Here is a 23,420-nt window from a genome sequence, read left to right on the forward strand (position 1 = left end):
AAATTAAAGACTTCAAAGGAGGCCTAATAAAGTGATCAACCGATGAGTTAGAGTAGAGAGATCAATTAGCCTTGCTTGACCCACACCTACAAAAAAAATAGCAACACGCACAAACGGATGGTTCCACCTTTTGTCAACGGCACGTGTTTTATACGTCTGCGACACAAGCGAGTGACGAATGTAGTTCTCTTTTTTTTTTTGCTTGGGTATTTTAATTTTTTCTTATTATTAAAAATTACTCCTTCCATTTTAATTTAATTGTTGTTCTAAGATTTAATATTTAGTTTATAATAATTGTCATTTTAGATTTTCAAGACATATATTTGATAAATATTCCTGCTGTTTTAAAGTTTTAACCAATCAAAAAATTATGAAATATATTAATAAAAACAAAACAGAAGATTTAATACTTTTCTTAATTTGTGTGCAAAAATCTTAAACAATAATTAAAAGAAATTAGAGGAAATATAATTTAATTAATGGGTTTAAAATTAATACACCTTCCCGTTATTAACCCCCACCACTAACGGACAACTGTTTTAAGTTGTTAAAAGTAGTAGCAATAGATTAGTCATACACATAAATTAATCAAAACGGTGTTTTTTTAACACATAACATAGTCAAAGTAAGTATGCAAAGATACTCTAATTACAATTTACATCTTCCTATACAAGCTATTATAATTAAGATCATCGTGTTATCTTCTCATTCTCCAATTATATAGTATATGAAAAAAAGCATCCCGTAATCATTACTATTTATTCCATTCTCATTATGTCAAAAATATTGTTTTCCGTACAAAAATACAGTACGTTTTTATAATACAAAGTAGAATAATTAAGTTAAAATTTTGACTAATTAATATTTTCCATTTAAAGATCAGATTCACATGTTTGTTATGGTATATAAAGTTTTAGGTATTATTATCATGAGAATCTTCTATATTTAATTTTCATCAATAAATATTAGAAAAATGTGTATCAAAAATACAAATAAAGAAGAAATTTGGCGTGCAGGAGAATATAATTTAATTTATTAAAAGAGTTAACTCAATTTTTTTTTTTTTTTTTGTATAAAAGAAAGAAAAAAAAAAAAGGAAAACGCCGTTGAGGAATAGTGTGACCAATTGAAAACGGAAGCTTGAAGACGGAGTCACTGTCCTGTCAAAAAAAACGACTTTAATAAGGTCTTTGTCATGTTTTTATTATTTTCTTAAGGAAAATAACAAAAATTTATCTATCAAAACTCAAAAAATAATAATTTAAACAAAAAATAAAATTAAAAAAGCCCGAGTTGGAATTATAAAAGAAGAAAAAAGGGGAAAAGGGGGGGGGGAGAGAGAAAAAGGTGTGAACAGTTAATGGCGGAGCAGTATAAGGAATCGCTTCTCTCTAGAAATCTTATTGCCATAGCTGTTTTGTTTTTTTTTCTCTTTGTAAGAAGAAGAAATTAAAAAATTTACAGAGAAGAAAGAAAGAGAGATGAAGAAGAAGCAATAAAAATTGTTACTTCTTTGAAAGAAAGAAAGAAAGAAAGAAAGAAAAAAAGCTTCTCAAGAAAGTGTTATCGAGATGCGAGCTAAGTCCGGTAGTAGTAAAGGAACCTTCTCTGTACTTCTTCTCTTTCTCCTTTTGATTCTCATTTTGCCCAGTCTTTAATTTTTCTTTCCGTTTTTTCTATTTCACTTTCCTTTTCTTCTTCTTCTTCTTCTTCTTTAATTTCACTCTTTCTTGCTTGGGGTTTTTTTTTCTTTCTTTTCTTGGATTTTTAAAATTTTGATTGAGGTCTCAAGAAGTCTTCTTAAGTTTTCTTGGGGGTTGTTGGGTATTGGATCTGTTTCTTGGTTCTTGATTATTATTAGTTATTACTTCAAAAAAAAAAAAGATTGGCTAAATAATACTTGTGGGTTTTTTTTTGATCTAGGGTTTGATGTAGGACTTTTGATTCTGAAACCAAAACAAAAAAAAAAAAAAAAAAAAAAAAGTTTTTTTTTTATTTCTTATCCAAATCTACCCACCATTTTTGTTGTGGGAGGTTTTCTTGTTTTGATTATTTTGGGTTTATATACTCCTTTTTAAACCAAAGTCAGAGATTTGAGTTTTGTTTTTTGTTTCCATTCAAAATCTGGGTGAGAAAGAAAGAAAAGATAGAGAGTAAGGAAGAGGAGGAAGAGAATAGAGAGATTTGTTTTTCAAGTAAATATTTTGATTGTTTATGGGAATACCTGATGGTTCACTGCTAGATCTAATTGTTAAGGTTAGGTCTTGGATAACTTCGGATTCAAGTGATTCTTTCTCCTTGTCATCATCTAAACAAGACTTTGGAATTATGCCTATCGTTTCCAAAATGTGTCATGACTGTGGAACCAAGCTTGACCAAGGTTATTCTTGTCTTGGCTGTGGTTGTTGTTGGTGCAAGAGTTGTTGTTTCTCTGACTCTTGTGATACACAAGAGAGGATTAAGCTTTGCAGAGAATGTGATGGTGAGGTTCGTGAGTTCAGGGTTAAGAGCTATGATAAGGTTCATCCCAGGGATAGCCCTGATCCGCCTTCTTCCCTCGCTGTTGCTGATGAAAGCGAGAGTCTTCTTGCTTCCAGTCTTGAAATCCGTGATTGTAGGAACATTGCTTCTATTCGTTGCTATCCTAGCAGGTATTGTTTTTGGTCAATAAAGTTTTCATTTTTTTTTATGTTCAGTCACGAGTCTTTGAACATGTTGGAGTAAGTAAGTGTGTGAATGAATTATTGTTTGTTTGCAGGGGAGAGGAAGACGAGGGAAGATATAAACAGTTCTTAAGCCCTTCGAGTGAATACAATCAGGACAGTTCAGATATAGAGTCGGGTAGTGTTAGTGCTAGACATGAGCAATTTAGTTGTAAATCTTCTGCTGGTTCCAGTCCTCACGACAGTCCATTAAGGAACAATTTTAGTCCTCTTGGGCGCTTTGTGCAGCACGCCAAAGACCTAAGCCCTACTGTTGGTTCTTTTGATCAACATCATCATCAAGAACAACAACAACAACTTATGGCTGGTGATTTAGCTAAGTCAGGTCAGGGGGCATTGGATCCAGAAGATCACGAGGAAGAAGAGGATAAGTTGCAACAGCCGTTGGATTTTGAGAACAACGGCCGCATCTGGTATCCTCCACCTCCAGAAGATGAGAATGATGACGCTGAGAGTAATTACTTTCAATATGATGATGAAGACGATGATATTGGGGACTCTGCTACCGAGTTTTCATTGAGTAGTAGCTTTTCTAGCCACATTCCTACAAGAGAAAAATTAGGAGAAAACAGCAATGAACCTCTTCGAACTGTGGTACATGATCACTTCCGAGCTCTTGTTTCAGAGTTATTGCGTGGGGAGGAGCTTTGTCCATTGGATGATGGCAATGCTGCAGACTGGCTTGATATTGTCACTGCTTTAGCGTGGCAGGCTGCTAATTTTGTAAAGCCAGATACTCGTGCTGGCGGTAGTATGGATCCCGGGAATTATGTGAAAATAAAATGTGTAGCATCTGGAAATCAAAATGAGAGGTATATTTTTTGTCAGGACCTCTTCCTTTCAAATTCTTGCCACTTTTCAACTCTTTAGTATTATTATCCTCATGGCTGATAATGACTAATTGAATACCTTGTTTCTGCAGCATTCTCATCAGGGGAATAGTGTGTAGCAAGAACATTACGCATAAGCGAATGACATCGCAGTACAAAAATCCAAGGGTGCTTCTTTTAGCTGGATCTCTTGAGTATCAGAGAGTTGCAGGCCAATTAGCATCCTTTAACACGTTGCTTCAACAGGTTGGTGTTTTACTGTTACCTTATGATGGCTGCGTAAAAACTCAGATTAACAAGCTGAACAAAACTGATTTTTTTTGTTTTTGTTGGACAGGAAGATGAACATATGAAGGCGATAATCGCAAAAATAGAGTCTCTTCGTCCTAATGTTCTGCTGGTAGAGAAAAGTGCTTCTTCATATGCCCAACAATACCTTCTAGAGAAGGAAATAACATTGGTGCTCAATGTGAAAAGGTCATTGCTGGACCGTATAGCTCGCTGCACCGGTGCTGTTATTTGCCCCTCAGTGGATAGTATTAGTACTGCTCGATTGGGGCATTGTGAGCTGTTCCGGACTGAGAGAGTGTTGGAGCAACATGAAGCTGGCAACCAGTTAAACAGAAAACCATCAAGAACATTGATGTATTTTGAAGGGTGTCCTAGGCGCCTAGGTTGCACGGTATGCTTAAAGCTTGAACTTTTGTAGCTAAGAAGTTCACCAGTTCTTCGTTCTCAACTTGATTAGACTTTTCTGAAACTTGTGCAGGTTTTGCTTAGGGGAAGTTGTCGCGAGGAGCTGAAGAAGGTTAAGCATGTTATTCAGTACGCTGTATTTGCAGCTTATCATTTATCATTGGAGACATCATTCCTTGCGGACGAAGGTGCTTCTCTGCCTAAAGTTAGACTGAAGCAACCAGGGATGGTGCGGACAGCATCACAAAGGAGAATAATTGATGAAGGCATTTCGCTAATAACTCAATCTCCTACAAAAACTGATGGTCAAGCTTTGATTGATACAGCTGCGCATGAAGATGAAAACAAAGCCCCAATGCCAGAGCATGAACTTTGTGAATCACTGTGCGAGGATTTTGATCCTAGTCAGATATTCCCAACTGGGATGATATCTTCTGAAGTTGAGACTGAACAATCTGATGCCCTGAATGGAGTTTTTTCCAATAATTTGGTAACAAGACCATATTCGTCGAATCAGTTAAATGATATGCAAGATCACACTCTGTGCTTGAGTAGTGAAATCCCTGAAACACTGATTCAACTGCCGAGAGGTGAAGAAGAGAACAGCAGAAATGAAGAAGAAAACCAATTAGTGAACACGCACGATTTGTCACAAAATGAGAGATTCGATGAAGATGATGTTTCTAGCGAATATTTCTCTGCTGCGGACTCTCATCAGAGCATATTGGTCTCATTTTCAAGCCGTTGTGTTCTGAAAGAATCAGTATGTGAACGCTCACGACTCTTGCGGATTAAGTTCTATGGATCATTTGACAAACCTCTCGGAAGATATTTGAAAGATGATCTTTTCGATAAGGTAGCTCTTTGACCTAAAAGTTAATCCACTCTTTTCGTCTTTCATAAGTGCCATAAAATAAGCAGTCTAAAGTTTATACTCTTCTGTTTCCTATCTCTTGACAGAATTCAAGTTGTAGATCCTGCAAGGAGCTGGTTGATGCGCATGTCCTCTGCTATTCTCATCAGAATGGAAACCTTACCATCAATGTTAGACGTCTACCTTCAATGAAGCTTCCTGGTGAACAAGATGGGAAGATATGGATGTGGCATCGCTGCTTAAGATGTGCACATGAAGATGGAGTCCCACCTGCTACTCGTAGAGTTGTTATGTCTGATGCTGCTTGGGGACTGTCTTTTGGAAAGTTTCTGGAACTTAGCTTTTCGAATCATGCAACAGCGAATCGCGTTGCCTCTTGTGGCCATTCACTTCAGAGAGACTGCCTTCGATTCTATGGGTAAACTTGGTTTAATCTCACTCTTTAGCGTTATCTTAAAGTTGTTGAAGCACTAATAAATTTATGTTTTTTTGTAGATTTGGGAATATGGTTGCGTTCTTTAGATATTCCCCCATCAATATACTTACTGTCCTCCTACCTCCATCAATGTTGGAATTCAACAGCCATCCTCAACCGGAGTGGATACGGACAGAAGCTGCCGAGGTAGATTTAAAGAAAAATTTTAAGGCTCTTTTTGTTGTGTCAGATTTTGGAAACGCAAATCTCATATACATTTTGTTTGTGCATTTGGACAGCTTGCTGGTAAAATGAGGACTATGTATGGGGAGATATCTGGTATGCTCAACCGTATGGAAGAAAAAAGCAGTTTGCTTGAACCTGAACAATCTGAAGCCTCTGATCTGCAGAGTCGTATCATGGGGTTAAAAGATCAACTCGTTAAGGAAAAAGATGAATATGATGTGAGTATCCGATTCTTTTGCTTCTGTTTTCCCTTGTTGAATTTGCTATTGATGGTATCTTTCCTCATCATGAACAGGACGTACTGCAGCCTATCTTTGTGGAGGATCTTCAAGTTCAAGGGAGTTTGGATATTCTAGAGCTGAATCGACTAAGACGGGCACTCATGATTGGTGCTCATGCTTGGGATCATCAGCTCTACTTGTTAAACTCTCAACTCAAGAAAGCATCTGTCTGTAAAACTGGTGACGGCAATGTTTCACGGAATCCAGAGGTGCAGGATGCTCCAAAGATTGATCATAGACAGCAGGAAGGTCAACAAGATGGGGAAGAAAAAGCACATACTGATTCAGAAGCTAATGGTGATAACAAAGATACAGATAACATGCTTTCACCTGGCACTTCCCTGTCTGAGAGGATAGATTCAGCGTGGTTGGGCTCGTTTCAGAATCTTGAGAAAGCCGAGACAATTGCTAATACAGAAGGCTTTTCAGCTGCTAATTCTCCTCTCCGGAGGCTTGCCAGGCCGATTCGGGTCCAGTCTTTTGATTCAGCTATACGATTTCAAGAACGGATCCAAAAAGGTTGGCCACCGTCTTCTTTGTATCTCTCGACACTCAGATCTTTCCACGCGTCTGGCGAGTACAGGAATATGGTGAGAGACCCTGTTTCAAATGTGATGAGGACTTACTCTCAAATGTTGCCGCTGGAAGTACAGAAGTTGGATCTGATTGTTGGTTCAGTGCCTACATACATCTCTTCAGCTTCTCAAATGGCTGATGGAGCGAGGATGCTGATTCCTCAACGTGGCCTTAATGATATCGTGGTTCCTGTATATGATGATGATCCGGCAAGTGTTGTATCGTATGCTATCAACTCCAAGGAGTATAAGGAGTGGATCGTTAACAGAGTTATTACTACTAGTAGTAGTAGCAACAACTTGAATAATAGAGAGTCTGAACCTTCCACGTTCTCGACTTGGCGTTCTCTGTCGATGGATGTTGATTACATACAACACGCGGTGTATGGTTCTTCCCAAGACGATAAAAAGTCTCCACATTTGACCATTTCTTTCAGCGACCGTGCTACTTCATCCTCTAGTGCAACTGAAGGTAAAGTGAAGTTCTCTGTGACGTGTTATTTTGCAACGCAGTTTGAGACTCTGAGAAAGACGTGCTGTCCGAGCGAAGTGGACTTTGTGAGATCTTTGAGTCGGTGCCAGAGATGGTCTGCACAGGGAGGGAAAAGCAATGTTTACTTTGCTAAGTCATTGGACGAGAGGTTCATTATAAAACAAGTTGTCAAAACCGAGCTGGATTCTTTCGAGGATTTTGCACCTGAATACTTCAAATATTTGAAGGAGTCACTCAGTTCCGGGAGCCCCACTTGTCTTGCTAAGATTCTTGGTATTTACCAGGTAAGTTATAATCTTGTGGGACTTTGGAATGGAGTACTTAAGCATGTAAATGATTGATTGTAAATGCTATGCAGGTCTCAATTAAACACCCAAAAGGTGGAAAAGAGACGAAAATGGATTTGATGGTGATGGAGAATCTCTTCTACAACAGAAAAATATCTAGGATCTATGATCTCAAGGGATCTGCACGGTCACGGTACAATCCAAACACATCGGGAACAGACAAAGTTTTGCTAGACATGAATCTGCTTGAGACACTGCGCACAGAACCTATATTTCTTGGTAGCAAGGCCAAGAGAAGCTTGGAAAGAGCCATATGGAACGATACAAACTTCTTGGCTGTAAGTGATTTCATTACCCGCAAGTCATATTTAGTTCTTAACATGTTTAGATTAATCTGTTTTGCTGATTATTCATCCTCTTCTGGTTAGTCTGTGGATGTAATGGACTATTCATTGCTAGTTGGGTTCGACGAAGAGCGTAAGGAGTTGGTTCTTGGGATCATCGACTTCATGAGACAGTACACATGGGACAAGCATCTTGAGACATGGGTTAAAGCCTCAGGCATTTTGGGTGGACCCAAGAACGCTTCTCCAACCATAGTCTCACCAAAACAGTACAAGAGGAGGTTTAGAAAGGCCATGACCACTTATTTTCTCACTGTTCCTGAGCCATGGACCTCTTGAGTGGAAAAATGAAAAACATTTTTCATCATTCTTTTGTTTACTGACTGATTCCAATTTGTTCTTCTCAAATAAAAAGGGAAATTGGTTAACAGACAGATATTAATACAGGTTCGAACCTGACTGATTGATTTATCTTTTTTTTTTTTTGGGTGTGTTGGTTGCTCTCTGAGTCTGGAGAATTATTGTATATTGTAATTATCGGCCAAACTAAAGCCCCCCAAATTGAAAGAAAAATACTAATGATTTGCCTTTTTCTTATGTCTCTTCTCTTTTGTTCTTAATTCATCCTTTTTTGAACACAAAACTGATTGTGACACAAAGTCATGTTGCAGTAACAAAAGAGTTAAGAATATTGTGTTTCACAGTGTTAAACAAAGACTTGCTCCTGTCATCTTCATTAAACTAAACTAAATATAATAATAATAATATAGGAAAACAAATAGAAATCACATGTCTTCTGCTTTGCCCTTTTCAAGAAATCTAACCCTTATCTGCAACCAAAAATATCAATGAGAATTTTCTTGAAAGAATTCAAATTTTATATTCCACTTGTTAGTTTATATATACATTTTTCATAATTTTGAATAGATCCTAGAAGAAGTTGTAAAACAAGTATTTTTTCGGGAAAAAAAGAAAGTTGTATAAGTTGTAAACACACAAGTTGGAGCACATTTGTTTCCTAGTGGCAATTTTCGTAATAAAAGAAGCAAGAAACGTGGCTTGAGAAACGGATCGATGTTTCAACAAAAGTAAAAATAAGATCAAAGCCTTTTAAAAGAAGTGATCACCTCATCATGTGATTTGACACCTTCTTTTTCTTCAATCCCAAAGCTTCTTCCTCCATTACGAAGCAAATGTTGTCTCTGATGAATCAAACCACTTGGTACGTTAAGGAGACAAAGTGCTGCAATCTTGTTGGAGAAATCAGAGCCACTCTCACTCTCTTTCCTCAGTTTCTCAACTTTCCACTTTGGTAACTTCAACGTCACGCTACTCACTTGTCTCTCTGTATCATGATCAAACTCCTCATTCTTCTTCATTACCGAGAGATCAGACAATGATCTACGAGACAACTTTAGATTCTCTAGCCTCTCCTTCGCACTTATCTGAATTCCCGACCGAACCCTTCTAGGGGTTCTCTCTTTCCATGTTCTGCCATGTGAGTTACTATGTTTACTATAGGAAGATTCCAACTTTAAATACCTAAAATCAATAAAACCAAAAATTAAGAAATATAATATACCTTGGAAGTTCCACCATGAAGTAAAGCCTTTTGGATTCCAAATTTTGGTGTGGCTCTAAGGGCTTTGCTCTGATCCCAAATTGTTTTACAGCTTCGGATTCCAAGAGAACGTATCCGGGAAAATCCTTAACCACCGTACCAGCTTTCAGAGGCGTCTTCAGCTTGAAACTCTCACCATTGATGTTCATGACTTTCGCTGTTTTCTTGCTTCCCAAGCTATTACCCATTTGAGAATGTTGTTATGTAGGTTTACCAAAATTGTGAGCTTGCTTTTTAAGTCCACCAAAAAGAGAGATGAAATGTTAAGAGCTCAGTAGTTCAAGGTGGGTGTTGTGTTAGATCAGATCATTATAGATTGTGGATTGGTTTATGGTTGGTTGCTGATGATAGTGAACCATTTTTTGGTCAACAAAATGCCAAATCTTGAAAATTATATAAATCAATGGAAAGACAAAGTTACGTCGCATTTCACTATCAATCTTGAAAAAAAAAACATATAACAACCCGAAAATCATGTTTAATTAAACAAAAAAATCAAATAAATAATTAAAATTGACAATTGGTACTGTTATTCAAAAGACTTTAGTTTATATGTCCAAGAGGGGGGATGAGGTTTTGCCGTTTTGGAACTTTTGTGACCAATGTTTTTAGGAAAATGACTCTTTGCGTTAATCACTCCGATTAAACACATTTGTTTTCACAAAGGCACGTGAATAGATTTTGACTTCTCACGAATTGGAAAACAAAAACTGATTTGATTTCTCTTTCCACGAATAGTAACTACTGCACGTGAACCAATCCCGTGAACCTAAGAAATAGACCTTATTAAAAATCATATGGATCATGAATTAACGAATTTGTATTTTTACAAAATTAACAAATCAATACAAAGGTGAGTGAGTAAGAAAGAGTTCGATTCTCGTTACTCTTTCGACTCCACCCTTACCAAATTAGTCTTTCAAAAACTCACAAAAAAAAAAAGATAATAAAAAGATCAATAGAAACAGCCAGCAGAATTAAATTATGTTAATGGCTATTTAGAGTGATGCTAATTTTTTTGATGATTTACGGAGAAGCTCTAGTAGAGAGTTAGCTTTCCGCTTAGCTCTTTCTGTACCGTCTCTTGATAGTTCCATCAACGGAACAACAGCTCCGAGTCTACCAATGGAGATTAGTTTTTCGGTATCTCTCTTGCAAAGAGACAGCAGTATCGCAGCTGCGTTCTCTCGGTTTCTCGGTTGATCCTTCTGGAGACAATCTATCAAAGTCGGTATCACGCTGGCTCTCAAAATCGCAGCTTTCCCGTCTTGGTTACTAGCTAGAACTGAGAGTATTGTCAAGGCTTCTTCGGCCATCCTGAGGCTCGAGTCAGTTAGCATATTCACTAGTGGCTTTACAATACCGGCTCTAACCGCTCTGCCTTTGTTTCCCTGATAAATACACAAGTTAAACAGAGCCGTAGCTGCGTCTTTTTTCCCTCTTGCGCTTCCGTTCTCAAGCAGACTAACTAAGGCCAGTATCGCACCCGATGCGCCTATAATGATCTTGTTCTCATCAGCTAGCGAAAGGCTAAAGAGAGTAGCTGCAGCGTTTTCTTTAGCTTCCATGGTTCCAGCTCGGAGTACTTGCACTATAGATGTGACTGCTCCTGCAAGCATGATCAGTTCTTTGTTGTGTTCGTATATAGAGAGGTTAAGAATGCAAGTGACAGCATTTTCCTGCGTTTCAGTGTCATCCGAGGTCAAAAGATTGACCAAAACAGGGATAGCTCCTGCTTCTGCAATCAGAATTCGGTTGTCCGTATTTCTTTTTGACAGAGAGCGGAGTTCAGAAACCGCGCTTCTGCGGTCTTCGATTGATCGGGTAGAGAGCTTGCGAACCAATGCCCGGATCGCTGACATGTCTCCACTTAGATCACGGAAAGAGCCATCACAGTTTTTGGTCTTACCGTTCATATAACCACCTGGCTGCTCAATGTTGTGCTTAGTGCACCACTGAGAGATCAGGCTTCTGAGAACATAGTTTGGAGTAAGAGTAAAGTTTTCGAGTTTCTGCTGGGTCTTTGGACATCTCAGATTTCCACAGTCTATCCATCTTTGTATATACGACCTCTCATATGTCTGTCAAGGAAGAGGAAATCTCATTGTTAAGGTTTCAAATCAACTACCACAAACAAGCACAATGTAAAAATTTTGATTTTTAAAATCAGACCTGTCCTGTGGAAACAATAGCAGGATCCTTCATCAGTTCGAGAGATATTGGACAAAGAAAATCCTCTGGGATAGTGAGGTTATCCGATTTCTTTGAGTCGTCAGTGTTCTTGGTAACAGCTTTCTCTAATCTCTCATCATCAGCATCCTTTGATAAAAAGAAGGCCAAGGAAACTGAAGAGCTCTTCCCAGGAGGCGGTGATTCAGATTTCTTCACATCTGCTAAAGGAACGTTGGAATACACTGTTTCTGAAATACTATCTAGCTTTTCAGTAAATTTGCTCTTTGTATTGCTTGAGGCATCTTTCACCATTGGCTCAGATAGAGCACTCGAGAACTTTTTCGAATTTAAAGATCCATATCTCTGCATTGCTCTTCTTAACTGTAATCTTGCTAGTTCCACCTGATCACAAGCAAAAAAACAACCTTATAAACACCTCCATACATAGAAACACCAAAATGTTCATCATACAACTCTGCATATATACCCATGAAAGAACTTTTTTGTACCTGTTCACGGACTTCGTCAGAGATATCATATCGATCATAAGGCAAATTTCTTAATGCTTTCTCCAACTTCCAAGTAACGCATTGGAACTGAAATGAGATTCTCTTGGCTGCTCCATCCTTCAATCAAGAATTACATCCCAAATGTCAAACAACACAATCAATAGCTTTCAATCTAAGAAGACTAAAATCAACTCCTAGCTATGATAATACATTGAATAGATCTAAGATAATACATTGACTTAATCATCCTCAGAGCAGAACGTTAATTTTTGTTTCCGGCGTGTTTCCATATAACTAAAGACTTTGATACATCATACAAAGGCTTCATGAATTCAGTTTTGGTTAAGAAATGCTTACAGAGGACTCGCGAGCTTGGAAACTAGTAGCTGAAGACAAAAGACGCTTCGCGGCTTGAAGTCCCACCACAAGATCAGACCACCAATCACATTCACTAGAACTCAAAGAAGACGAAGCATCAGATTCCTCCGGCGTCGGAGAAGGAGGAGGAGAATCCCTAATCTCCTCAATCAAATGCGTCAACAGACCAACTCGTCGCGCGAGATCGGCACAATCCTTCTTAAACACACCTGAATTCACCGGAATCTCAACGATTTCGTCGATAAGACCGATCAGAGAAGCGGGAGTGATAGCTCCTCCAGCCATTACGCCGTCGCATACGGTGGCTGCTCCGAGTTCGAATTTTGGGACTCCGCTCGCTCCTCTCTTGACTCGGATGTGTCGAGAATTGTAATCGCTGGCTTTTTTATGTATCCCCAACGAAGCCATGTGGCTAAAGAAGAAGAGTCGTTATTACGACATCGTTTTTAATTAAAGTCCAAAAATTGTTTTTCAATATCTATTTGATTTTTTTTTTTTTAATAATGTTTTTAGGTAAATTTATCATTTATTTATGTAATACATTAATACAAAAATAATACAACAGAACAAAACTAGATAATTGAGAGGCGAGATTCGCGGTGTAAGTAGATACAAGAAGAAGATGATACAGTTGTCAATTGTCATATAAAATTCAATTATTATGAATTTTTTGTAAGTTTGGAACCAAAACTTTATAATATAATATATAGAAACGAACCATACTTTTTAAAAAAAATCAACAAAAAAATCGAGTTTTATATTTATTTCAGGAAATGGTTTGTTGCGTGCTTGGTTGTAAAGCCGACCCTATATTTTAGTTGTATTGAAACTGTATTCTAATAAGGTTGTAAGGAATAAAAGAATTGGCCAATGATATATAATTGATATAGTCTTCTTAATCTCGAATAGTAATTAATTAGTAGTATTTTATCTATGAGATGGGAAGAAACTAAGATAAAACTTCACTTTTTAGCATGTTAGATGCATTGTATTGACATCTGTCTTACACTAATTGTAAAGACATTTTCTTTGTAACTATAGCTTTATACATTTTATTTTCATTTAATCATAACTTTCTTTTATTATGTATAATTATAGTTTGTTTGATCTTTTGATTTGTTACCTTTCAAAATCTTTTTTTTATATCTTTATAACACCTTTTCAAAAAGTAGGAGTGTGAATTTTTCCATAGCCGAATTATTATTATATACTTTTGAGATTTTTCTTCGCAGGATCCAAGACAAACTCATTTAAAAGACATGATAGACACTACCACTACTTTAATATGTCGCTCAAAAGTATAATTACATAGGTCACATATTCAACTTATATCATTGATCAAAAGCTTTTTACAAATATATACTGCTAAAAGTTTTTAACAGAATTTTTTAGATATATTACAGTAAAGAAAAGTAATTCCAATCTAGAACAATTCTTGTAATTTATAATAGGGAATATAGACATTTCCTTCAATACGAATTGTTTAGTTTTTTTTTTCTTTTTCAAAAAGGGTTAATACTAATTATATAATTATCGTCTGATGTGCAAATCTACTGTCACTGTGTTAATTTTTTCTTCTTATAGCAAATGATTTTATTTGCCGACTCCATCTCCTCCAAGTTGGCCACGCAAACACTACTCCAGTCTCCAGTTGCTAAAAAGGAAAAAAAAAAAAGACGTTTCTTCAAAATATTTAAATTTGTAATATACAATATGGCATATAATTTCTTTAAACTATTTTACCAAATTTAATTTACTTTTGGAAAAATAGTTTTGAACAGGTTGTACAAATAAGTATGAAACGGCATTGCATTAAAAAGTCATATCGGTTTAAACAAAAGAAAAAAGGTTTAACTACGACGTCCACATTCTAGTTTGTAAAGATGGTTTAAGAACTTATAATAAAGAATAATTGATTTTATATATCATTAAAGAAAAATAACTCAAAACTTTGGTCTTTCTCAATCTCTTAAATACAATTTCTCAAACTCTCCCTCAAAAACTCATAGCTTATGTCACAACTCAACATAGCTTTTTATATCAAAACATATATCCTAATCCTATCACGAAAACACCAATATTTAGATAACTCCTAAATATTATTTGAGCTTATCTTCTCTAATCATAATTTGATTAGGAAGTCTTCCTCTTCGAACTTATCCAACACACATCGACCGCGCCCACCATGCATGTCCGTGTTATGCATCCTCCATTAACAACTTGAAAAAATAGACAACATTATCTCTTAGACGTACGTATTTGGAAGGTTTGACTGGCTGGTTTCGTAAAAAATTTTGGTCATAGAAACAAAATATCTACATTGAAGTTTTTAATAAGGCATGTGATTGTTGCTTTTTACATCCACACACAACTCTCCACTGGCCTCATTAGATTCTTGACATTAATTCATCAATAACAATATAAACTGCCACACAATACTGATGTGAATATAATAGATATGAAAGTGAAGGTGTGAGATCAGAGTTTATACATGCAGTAGTGGAATCCACTTCATTGATGGTTGTAGATTCTGAAATAGTAGAAACAACTTTAATGGTTCTTTATGATAAATAGTGGTCCATTTTCTCAGCAAACAATCTTCTTTCTACTTGCCACACATTCATTTTCTTTGGTCATACAGTTCTGTTTAATACTAAATGATGTTTGAATAGCGGTTGTACAAAGGTAATTTACTTCCTTTTTTTTTCACGCACCATGTGCAAATAGTTTAAAAAAAAATTCAATTCTCTAACTGATACAAACACAGTAACATTACACTTTGGAATCTAATGTAATTGCAGCTCTTTGTTCCTATCTTTTTTATGTCAGTACACTATATGGTTAAAGACATCTTTATCTACATGAATTTCTCATTCATTTTTTTTTTTGGTCAAAGGAATTTTCATTCTTTTGTAGTAATATTAACTCAAAATCTCTATATCAAAAACAAAAAAAAAAAGTTATCTCAAATATGTTAACTGCACCAGAGTAAATCTCAAATAGAACGTAGCATTAATTCATTTTCATGGTGTTTATACTAGCTGATGAGCTAATATTTGACTTTATAGTCTCCATGACATCCTTAAGTTGATATGTTTTCTTTTCGTTTTGTAAGTATATTAATTTGCTTCCTTTATATCTTTCGTAAGTAATTTTCATATTGATATATAGATTCCATTTTGCAAAAAGAGTGTTTTGGATTGCTTTTGCATAAAGAGTAAACTGTAGTTTGGTAGGAGATGAACAAACTTGTCCATTTTAAGAGAGTTAACTAATGCTTCCCATCAATGTGCACCGCATATTCATAGCTCCATTAGCTAATTTCTTGCAGCTTGATTGATCCAATTCAGTTGTGGTCGGTCGGTTATCAACGGTTTACTACTAGGTACTAGTAATAGTTTCACTTCATTGAAAACGAAACCAGAAATTTAAGAGAATAGTTGTTCAACGAACAACCGGTCCAAATCAGGACTAACATATCTCTCTAGTGAATATTATAACATTATATAGAAAGATGGCTACAAAGAAATACATCAACTTTCACTGGAATAGAAGAAGCGTTTCTTGACCTGTTGAACCATAGTTAGAGAATTGGCTAGAGTCCTGAAGACAACGACCTGGTAAAGAAGTCGGGGTCAGGATGAGACCGATGTTGAGGTCAGGCAAACGACTTTGTCCAGTACTAATACTATCCTCCGAGCAACTGGTACTTGAAATGGGAAAAAATGTTATACCACATGATTCGGATACCGAAGAAGACTGATCACTGATGATCTTGGTTTCATGTTCCTTATGCGAGGACTTGAGGTAACGCCTGGAAATGTAGCTTGTGTGATGGTGGAGACGATGATTGGTTGGGTCGATTCCCATTTTGATGAGTTTCCTCTTTAAGTAAGTTTCCCAATGTATCCTAACTTCGTTGTCGGTTCGTCCAGGCAATCTTCCCGCTATCAATGCCCATCTGAAAAACAAAGTACCATCAAATTTTAAAACTGTCACATATCATTCACATTACATTCAATTAATACTAAACTAATGAAGATGAAGAATGAATAAAAGAACCTATTGCCAAGAAGTGCATGAAGCTTGAGGATGAGGTCGTCTTCATCTTTTGAGAAGTTGTTGCTTTGTTTTACTTCTGGCCTCACGTAGTTTCTCCCTCTCAATCGACATCTCTTACCACGGTATTGCATTCCTTAAAAAAAAAGCGACTAGGGATCAAATTTCACAAACTTAAACTCCCGCATGTATATGTGATCTATGAATAGCAAAAACACACAATTGTTACTGTTTCAAAAGAAAATAGTTACCTGAAGGGGAAGAGAGAGCGCGGAGGGGGATTTTGTTCATGTCCTTATTCAAAGTGAGCTAGATTGGTACTTGAGTTGTGTTTTTTTAACTGTTGATTGATTGTGAGGTTGTTTGCGAGAAGCAACTGATAGACATACTGTATATATATAATTAGGGAATGGATGATAGAGGATAGAAGGTTGACTTGGACTGGTGGGTTGAGAGAAGCGTGCATGCTATAATCAAAATATTAATGAACGAGGAAGAACAAGAAGAACACATCAACCTTGTCAATTGGTCCTACATTTTAGAGGATCAAACAAATAAAATTGATCCCATATTTGTTCATTTCCAGTAGATATTATTACTAAGGTAGTAGTGTTTAAAATGTGGATATACGTCGCAATCCAAATCTCTCTCTTATCCACATTTTCGTTAAAATATATGTATGGATCTTTTTCTTTTTTCTTTTAAATAACAAATATATATATTTGTGTGTGGATGGTATCAAACTATCAATAAAAGATTCACTAAAAATATGTTATCAAGCAAGAATAAGACAAATTAGATATTTAGGGAGTGCTTAAAATCAATTGGATGTATTATTTGATAAAGATGAGAAGTTTCCAAATGATATAGAAATAAAACAAATTAAGAGAAATTATAACAGGAAACCATAAAACTAAAAGAAGGAGACGGATTGAAGAGTGTAGTTCAGAAACAGATAAGGGAGAAACATAAGCATTCAATTAGGAATTTGACTGGTGGGTAGGACTTATGATTTTTTTTCCATTTCACTCACCTCTCTTCCCTCTCTTACACTTACCACCTACCACCACAAATCAAACATCAAATAAGAAGCAAAATTTTCTTTGTTATTGGGCCCGTTAAATCCTGTAAACGTTAGGCCAAAATAGACTAACCATCAACTGTAGAAAAAAAAAATTAATAACCTTTGTATTCTAGACATGATCGCATTCGTAATTCTAAATCGTATTCTTTTGAAGTATGGAACCATTTAGCATTTTCTTGAGAGATACTCTTGTTCTCACTTGACCATCGCAAAGGGCCTCATCATCATATTGTCTTCGTGATCCAATATCTGCAATTCAATAAATTGTATAGTTAGTTCTAAAAGAAAAAGCTCAAATAACATTTATCAGAGTTTAAATTTTTTGACTAGCTTACGTGACAATGGTAGACATAGCCTGGCTTTTGAGTAGCGTCGAAGGAGTAAGAATCATTGGAGTGAATGTAAGAAAATCTAACGAGGATCTTCGTTACATGTCCCGGCATCATCTTGAATACGTTCTTCCATCCCCGCTCGTGCGCCGTCACCGCGGTTGTGTTCCCAACTGCGTATTTGTTGATATTGCACTTGACGGCGTCGTTCCTCTTGGTCATGCAGTCCGTGAACTCCTCAGTCTTCACCAAAGCCTTTTGTTCCAACACTTTGAACAATCCCAAGTGAATGTGCAACGGATGGTTATCCTCCGTTAAATTGATCACTTCCCACACCTTCATTACATGATTATAAAAATATCAAATATATGAATCAGACCGTTATAAAATTGTGTGACATATATTAAAATATATATACCTCACTGGAGCCAATTGTAGGAGTTTCTGTCACGGGAGCACTGTAGGGCAAACCGTTGATGTATAGATGTGTTGGCTCGTCAGCGCTTGATACATACTCGAACATGGCGATGTAACGTGTACGTGCTGAGGTTGATATGTGAGCAGGAGGGTATTCGATTAGCTTCTTCGGAATGGTCGATGTGTCAACTTCAGATTTGTTCTTGATTATAAACTTCATGACTTTGCTGTTCTCTTCCGTGACTGGATCTCCGGAGGGGTAAGGATAAGGTGCATTGTTGGCTAGTATTGCTGTTTTTGACTTTGATTTCGAAAAGTCAACAACAACATCAATGATCTCCGATGGAGCCAGGAGAACCGTTTTGGCGGGTACCGGTTTTGATAGATATGCTGAATCTGAACCGACGACGATGAACTCGAGACCGTTGGAGAAGAAAAAACGGAAGAACCTTGCGTTGCTAGCGTTTATGATCCGGAATCTGTATTTCCGACGGCGGACGGTTAACCGCGGCCAAGCTTTTCCGTTCACGATGATGGCGTCGCCGAAATACTCTGGCTGCCATTGAGGATGAATGGAGGGGTTGTTCCCGGTGGCGTTCATGTAAATGGAGCCATCTCTACGGAAACCTCTGTCAAAGATGACCAAAGGACGATCGAATTCTCGGCCAGTGGGTAACCGAAGCGGCGACTCAACGGATCTGTGGCGGAGAATGTAAGCACCTAACAAACCGGCGAGAAGGTTAACTCTAGTCAAACCAGCAGCGTGGTCATGGTACCACATGTTTCCAGGTTGTTGCTTGTTGACGTAATGCGTACTCTTTTTGGTCCATTTGGATCCTGTCTCTTTGAAACCAGCGGTGAACCAAGAATCAGCGTTTCCGTCGCTGGTTGGTTCGTGGATGCCTCCATGCAAGTGAACCACCGTGGCAATGCCGCCGTGTTTTGGGATGGCCGGGGAGATTGTTGGATCCCAAGGGAGGATATGCTTTGAAGGGAGGTGGTTTCGCCACGTGACGTAGGTGTCTATGCCATAAACAGCTTCTATTGTAGGTCCGGGAACTGTTGCCTTACGCTTCGATGTACCATATGCGAACACTGGCGTGGCAGGCAAGTTTCTGTGGAACTTCTGTACTTCACAATAAGTTTAAATCATATCAGTCGATGTGACAGTGGTTGAGAATTTTCAAACATTCAAATCATTCGATTACTTAGCAGAGTAGTTAAATAGTTTAAAGAAGCAGAGCACAATTAGCTAGGCCAAAGTGGTAGAAAAGCACTCATAATTATATACTTAGTGGGTAATAACTTTCTATCAAATAATCATTAGATTTTATAAATTTTAAAAGTATAATGTATCGATAAACAAAACTTAAAGAGCTAACACACAATAGTATTAAATTTGACTAGTGGTAAAAGACACAGCACTGATTCGTCAGTACTAAAACATAAGATACTTTTCTCAAGAGGACAAATAAGTGATAGGACAAACAAGAGTGGAATACACAAGGTGAATCTATTCTAATTCACTTTACCAACAAATAGCCGTAGCCAACTAAAAAGCGACTAGTTTCACTAATCTATACGATTTCCAATATTTAATAAATTAATTTTTAGTCATTAATGAGTTCAGATACAAGAATCAATATCCATCTGGTGAAGGGCAAAGTATATTCTCGAGGACAAGACGACGAGTGACAAAAGAATGAGCATTGATTCGTCGGTTCTACACTTCTACTATTGCTACTTTTTTTTCTCTCAAGACGACAATTCGACAAATAATTGAGGGGACAAGAGTGTGAACACAGGCGAATCTATTCTAATCACTTTACAACCTAAGAGCCGTAGCCAAGTAAAAAAGCGATTAGTTTCACTAATCTATACGATTTCGAATTTTAATGCTAACGTTTGTCACTAACGAGTACAGGTTTACATTAATTATTATATTTCTTTGGCCAACAAATCTTTTTTTTGGTATTGCATGTAATACAGGTGTATCTCACTAAATGGTGGATATATGCATCTCTATCTAAATATTTTGGCCATTTATAGCTTCTGGACATAAAAGGAAGATGATGTGTCTTCACGATCTACTGTAAATCAAAATTTTCAAACATACCAAAAATATCTTCAAGAAAAAAAAAATGAATGAATCGAAATAAGAAACGACTATACAGACTGTAAATATTTAATTCAATCATACCGAAAAATATTAGCTTCAAGAAACCAAATAAGGAAACGATGAGAAAATAAAGAAAGAATCGAAATGAGGAATAAGGTAAGAAACAAAATACCCATTTCTTGAAGAACATGCCGATGTGAAGAGATTTGGGTTTGAGAACGCCGTTTACGGAGTGGAAGCCATGAAGAGTGGGTATATGGGGAAGGTTGTCAACGAACATCTCTAGCTTCTGGAGATTGAACAGTCGCTCCTCTTGCTTCTTGCCTCCTGCGTCGGCGTCTCCGGCTACGAGCCATGCCATCGTTACTATTAGCAGCAACATGCCTCTGGTCATTATCCTCCGAGAAGGCATAGGCTCCATGTCTTTGTCCTAATTCACGAGCTATCGAAATATGAGAAAAGTCAAGTGTGTGTGTTTGTTTTTGTATGTGTGGAATACTCAAAAAGTTGAGGAGAGAAAGTTGAAGAAGTTCTTTGGGGTTTTGCGTATTTATACATATAATGAGTGTGTGGTGTGAAATAAAATTTGTCACTCTTTGCTTTCGATCTCTTGACTCTTGAGTCGCTCCATTCTTTAGAATTTTGTTTTTTCCAATGGGTTATTAATAAGTGGGCTAAGCAAGATTTGTATTATTGACTAACTTAATGTGGTCAGAAATAAAACTCGTCGATATCAAGACTTTCCATTAAAATTTGTACTATTAAGCAAAATATCATATTTGTAGGGGTTGTATTCAAACTAGTCCTTCCGTTTCATAATATAGGATGTTTTAGAGGTTTTTCTTTGTTTCATAATATAAGATGTTTTCAATTTTTTAAATAACTTTTATATTAATTTTATAGTTTTTATTATTTATTTTATACAGTCTTGTTTATGATTGGTTGAACTTTTCTAAAGTGGTTCTTTCTTAATCTGTGTGTTTTCACTCAAAACATCTTATATTTTGAAACGGATGAAGTAATATTTTGGAGGCCTGTTATTCAACTTAGGATTTTTAAATCACTTTCAAATCTAATGTTATTCAATATGAAATGTGTTAAAAATCATTTAAAATCACCTACAATCTTCTGTTACTCAATCAACAATTTGTAAAAGTTATATCACATCAACTGTTGTTGAAAACATAACTTTTTTTTTTAAAGAAAACTATAATAGTTATTTTGGGAGATTTTGGATACTTTTTTATAAGAGAAAACCTGTTGAAAAAATTACACCTTCATAAATGTGATTTTGAAGGATTGGTTAAAAAAAATACAATTCACGTAAGAGCAACTTCATTGGTTTGCTCTATTTTTTGCTCTAAAAATAGAGTTCTCTAAAAATAGAGCATAGGTTTACTCCAATAGTTAGTTCTATTTTTAATTTTAAAACAATTAGTTTAGATAAATTTTGTTAAATGATTTATTTTAACTTCTAATATAGACCTATACTTTTAAAATTTACAAATTCAACCCACTTATTTTATTTTTAATAAATATCCAATACAATTATGGTATTATGAAAAATAAAATTTCATTACAAAACATAAATAAAAGTTACATAGGTGATTAATACATATTTAATACACACCATCATTAGTATATTGATTCACTCAAAATTCACTCAAATATCCTAAAATCCAAAATCTCATAAATCCCTCACAATTCTCCAAAATCATAATTTGAAAATCACAATATCATAGTAATTTTCGTTATGTATATATACTTGACAAATAATACAGTATATATATATATATATATATTTTTTTTTCTTTTGATAACATTTTATCAATTTTTAAGTAGCATAAGTAAAACCCATCAGTTTATAATAGACCGACCATTGCAAAGATAGTTAAGACGCTAAAAATGAACCCAACTTGAACCAAAACTTTTCCCAGGAGAGCCCAAAAGCGTATATATAAATCAGATAGGCCCACATGCTAATGAAGTAATATCAATGTCATCTACACTGCTCACAAGCGATCGATCAGTACCGAGTTTGATAAGATTAGAGCCTTAGTTAGAGGCGATGGTAGAATTGTAAACTTCCGATACTTGATTTGATGGTTTATTCGAATACAAAATGCCCTTTAATTTATGTATTCAAATAGTACTTTACATATTTGCATTTGTGGATAAACGAGTCACATTCTTTATTTGTTGCAAATTGGAACGATAAATACTTTTAAACTCTTCTTGATGTTACTACAGTGAATAACTATCTAGAATGATTACCCACCAGGTTTGATTCGTCTTTGGTTAAGCAGAAATTACAGTTTTGATGATACATTTTGAAAATTGCCTTAGTATAATATATAATTATAGACTTTGAGCATGTCCATGTTTTGGTGTTGCTAGTCAAAATGACTGAGAGCCGTCGATGTCTCAGGTACTGTACACGTGGAGATTAACCTGAAAGCTCATCTCCCATATAGCTAAAATTGCGGTTGTCACCATCAAACAACGAGCAACGCAAGTCCCCACCTCGGCGCGTTTTGCGTTTTGCGCTTCGTGTGCCTTTTCTCGTCTCTCCATTTGTATTGCTTGCGTCCTTTTCACAAGTTCAAATCTTACATATTCCTTCTTTATTTTGTTCAAGTTGTGTTGACTGTTAAGTCATAATTTAATAATCAGTCATTTCAATTTAGTCCCAAACAGTTGATTAGAAATATCAACAGCTAGGGTACTTAAATGTCATCTCATCCTAGGCAGCACCAATAACCATAATAATAATTTTTTTTTGAATTCTAATTAATCTTCAGGGGATTTTATTTAAGATCGCTCATTCTAAGGATTGAACTGGTGTTTGTTTTTTCGTGAGGTCCCAACTGGTTAGTTTGTTATGACATAGCAATAAACTATTTTTTCGTTTTTGGTACGGACTAGTAAGTTTATGATACACATCAAGTTGTCAACACCAAAAATATAT

General features: G+C 36.1%; 5 protein-coding genes across 6 annotated transcripts; 1 reads left to right on the top strand and 4 right to left on the bottom strand.

The window, feature by feature from the left end:
• Nucleotides 1-1,290: 1,290 nt before the first annotated feature.
• LOC104750946 (putative 1-phosphatidylinositol-3-phosphate 5-kinase FAB1C) lies at nt 1,291-8,361 on the top strand. The gene is made up of 11 exons (XM_010472804.2): nt 1,291-2,651; nt 2,759-3,535; nt 3,646-3,799; nt 3,891-4,235; nt 4,323-5,105; nt 5,210-5,541; nt 5,619-5,745; nt 5,838-6,002; nt 6,080-7,417; nt 7,492-7,758; nt 7,849-8,361. Exons 1-11 carry the CDS (start codon nt 2,215-2,217, stop codon nt 8,101-8,103), a joined length of 4,980 nt encoding a protein of 1,659 aa, XP_010471106.2. The 5' UTR covers nt 1,291-2,214; the 3' UTR covers nt 8,104-8,361.
• Nucleotides 8,362-8,372: 11 nt separating this feature from the next.
• On the bottom strand, nt 8,373-9,753 carry LOC104750947 (uncharacterized protein At1g66480-like). The gene is made up of 3 exons (XM_010472805.3): nt 9,347-9,753; nt 8,892-9,255; nt 8,373-8,594 (listed from the first exon to the last, which is right to left on the bottom strand). Exons 1-3 carry the CDS (start codon nt 9,571-9,573, stop codon nt 8,550-8,552), a joined length of 636 nt encoding a protein of 211 aa, XP_010471107.2. The 5' UTR covers nt 9,574-9,753; the 3' UTR covers nt 8,373-8,549.
• A 415-nt stretch (nt 9,754-10,168) lies between these two features.
• On the bottom strand, nt 10,169-13,333 carry LOC104750948 (U-box domain-containing protein 10). Its single transcript, XM_010472806.3, has 4 exons — nt 12,424-13,333; nt 12,067-12,183; nt 11,558-11,959; nt 10,169-11,466 (listed from the first exon to the last, which is right to left on the bottom strand). The coding sequence occupies exons 1-4, from the start codon at nt 12,850-12,852 to the stop codon at nt 10,384-10,386; spliced, it is 2,031 nt and encodes a 676-aa protein (XP_010471108.3). The 5' UTR covers nt 12,853-13,333; the 3' UTR covers nt 10,169-10,383.
• Nucleotides 13,334-15,830: 2,497 nt separating this feature from the next.
• On the bottom strand, nt 15,831-17,090 carry LOC104750949 (MYB31 transcription factor31-like). The gene is made up of 3 exons (XM_010472807.3): nt 16,755-17,090; nt 16,507-16,639; nt 15,831-16,405 (listed from the first exon to the last, which is right to left on the bottom strand). The coding sequence occupies exons 1-3, from the start codon at nt 16,792-16,794 to the stop codon at nt 15,985-15,987; spliced, it is 594 nt and encodes a 197-aa protein (XP_010471109.1). The 5' UTR covers nt 16,795-17,090; the 3' UTR covers nt 15,831-15,984.
• A 224-nt stretch (nt 17,091-17,314) lies between these two features.
• On the bottom strand, nt 17,315-21,200 carry LOC104750950 (multicopper oxidase LPR2). Of its 2 annotated transcripts, XR_015584846.1 has the most exons (5): nt 20,625-21,184; nt 18,335-19,459; nt 17,923-18,252; nt 17,688-17,836; nt 17,315-17,563 (listed from the first exon to the last, which is right to left on the bottom strand). XR_015584846.1 is itself a non-coding variant. In XM_010472808.3 (4 exons), the coding sequence occupies exons 1-4, from the start codon at nt 20,871-20,873 to the stop codon at nt 17,783-17,785; spliced, it is 1,758 nt and encodes a 585-aa protein (XP_010471110.1). In that variant the 5' UTR covers nt 20,874-21,200; the 3' UTR covers nt 17,315-17,782. The 2 variants fall into 2 exon arrangements, 1 of the variants encoding a protein (XP_010471110.1); XM_010472808.3 differs by having other exon boundaries at nt 17,315-17,836; nt 20,625-21,200.
• Nucleotides 21,201-23,420: the final 2,220 nt, after the last annotated feature.

Source organism: Camelina sativa, chromosome 16, assembly GCF_030686135.1.
Source record: "Camelina sativa cultivar CO46 ecotype springtype chromosome 16, ASM3068613v1".
Taxonomy (NCBI): domain Eukaryota; kingdom Viridiplantae; phylum Streptophyta; class Magnoliopsida; order Brassicales; family Brassicaceae; genus Camelina; species Camelina sativa.

Excerpts from the sequence above, each read along its gene's own strand:
- LOC104750946 (XM_010472804.2), top strand. The coding sequence starts at position 2,215 with ATGGGAATACCTGATGGTTCACTGCTAGATCTAATTGTTAAGGTTAGG. Across the intron at positions 5,542-5,618 it reads GACTGCCTTCGATTCTATGG|ATTTGGGAATATGGTTGCGT; the intron begins GTAAACTTGGTT and ends GTTTTTTTGTAG. Across the intron at positions 5,746-5,837 it reads TACGGACAGAAGCTGCCGAG|CTTGCTGGTAAAATGAGGAC; the intron begins GTAGATTTAAAG and ends GCATTTGGACAG.
- LOC104750947 (XM_010472805.3), bottom strand. The coding sequence starts at position 9,573 with ATGGGTAATAGCTTGGGAAGCAAGAAAACAGCGAAAGTCATGAACATC. Across the intron at positions 9,256-9,346 it reads TTCATGGTGGAACTTCCAAG|AACATGGAAAGAGAGAACCC; the intron begins GTATATTATATT and ends CTCACATGGCAG. Across the intron at positions 8,595-8,891 it reads GTGTCAAATCACATGATGAG|ATAAGGGTTAGATTTCTTGA; the intron begins GTGATCACTTCT and ends TTTTGGTTGCAG.
- LOC104750948 (XM_010472806.3), bottom strand. The coding sequence starts at position 12,852 with ATGGCTTCGTTGGGGATACATAAAAAAGCCAGCGATTACAATTCTCGA. Across the intron at positions 11,960-12,066 it reads CTGACGAAGTCCGTGAACAG|GTGGAACTAGCAAGATTACA; the intron begins GTACAAAAAAGT and ends GCTTGTGATCAG. Across the intron at positions 11,467-11,557 it reads CTATTGTTTCCACAGGACAG|ACATATGAGAGGTCGTATAT; the intron begins GTCTGATTTTAA and ends CTTCCTTGACAG.
- LOC104750949 (XM_010472807.3), bottom strand. The coding sequence starts at position 16,794 with ATGAACAAAATCCCCCTCCGCGCTCTCTCTTCCCCTTCAG. Across the intron at positions 16,640-16,754 it reads CGCTCTCTCTTCCCCTTCAG|GAATGCAATACCGTGGTAAG; the intron begins GTAACTATTTTC and ends TTTTTTTTTAAG. Across the intron at positions 16,406-16,506 it reads CATGCACTTCTTGGCAATAG|ATGGGCATTGATAGCGGGAA; the intron begins GTTCTTTTATTC and ends TTTGTTTTTCAG.
- LOC104750950 (XM_010472808.3), bottom strand. The coding sequence starts at position 20,873 with ATGGAGCCTATGCCTTCTCGGAGGATAATGACCAGAGGCATGTTGCTG. Across the intron at positions 18,253-18,334 it reads CTACAATTGGCTCCAGTGAG|GTGTGGGAAGTGATCAATTT; the intron begins GTATATATATTT and ends CATGTAATGAAG. Across the intron at positions 17,837-17,922 it reads GCTATGTCTACCATTGTCAC|ATATTGGATCACGAAGACAA; the intron begins GTAAGCTAGTCA and ends ATTGAATTGCAG.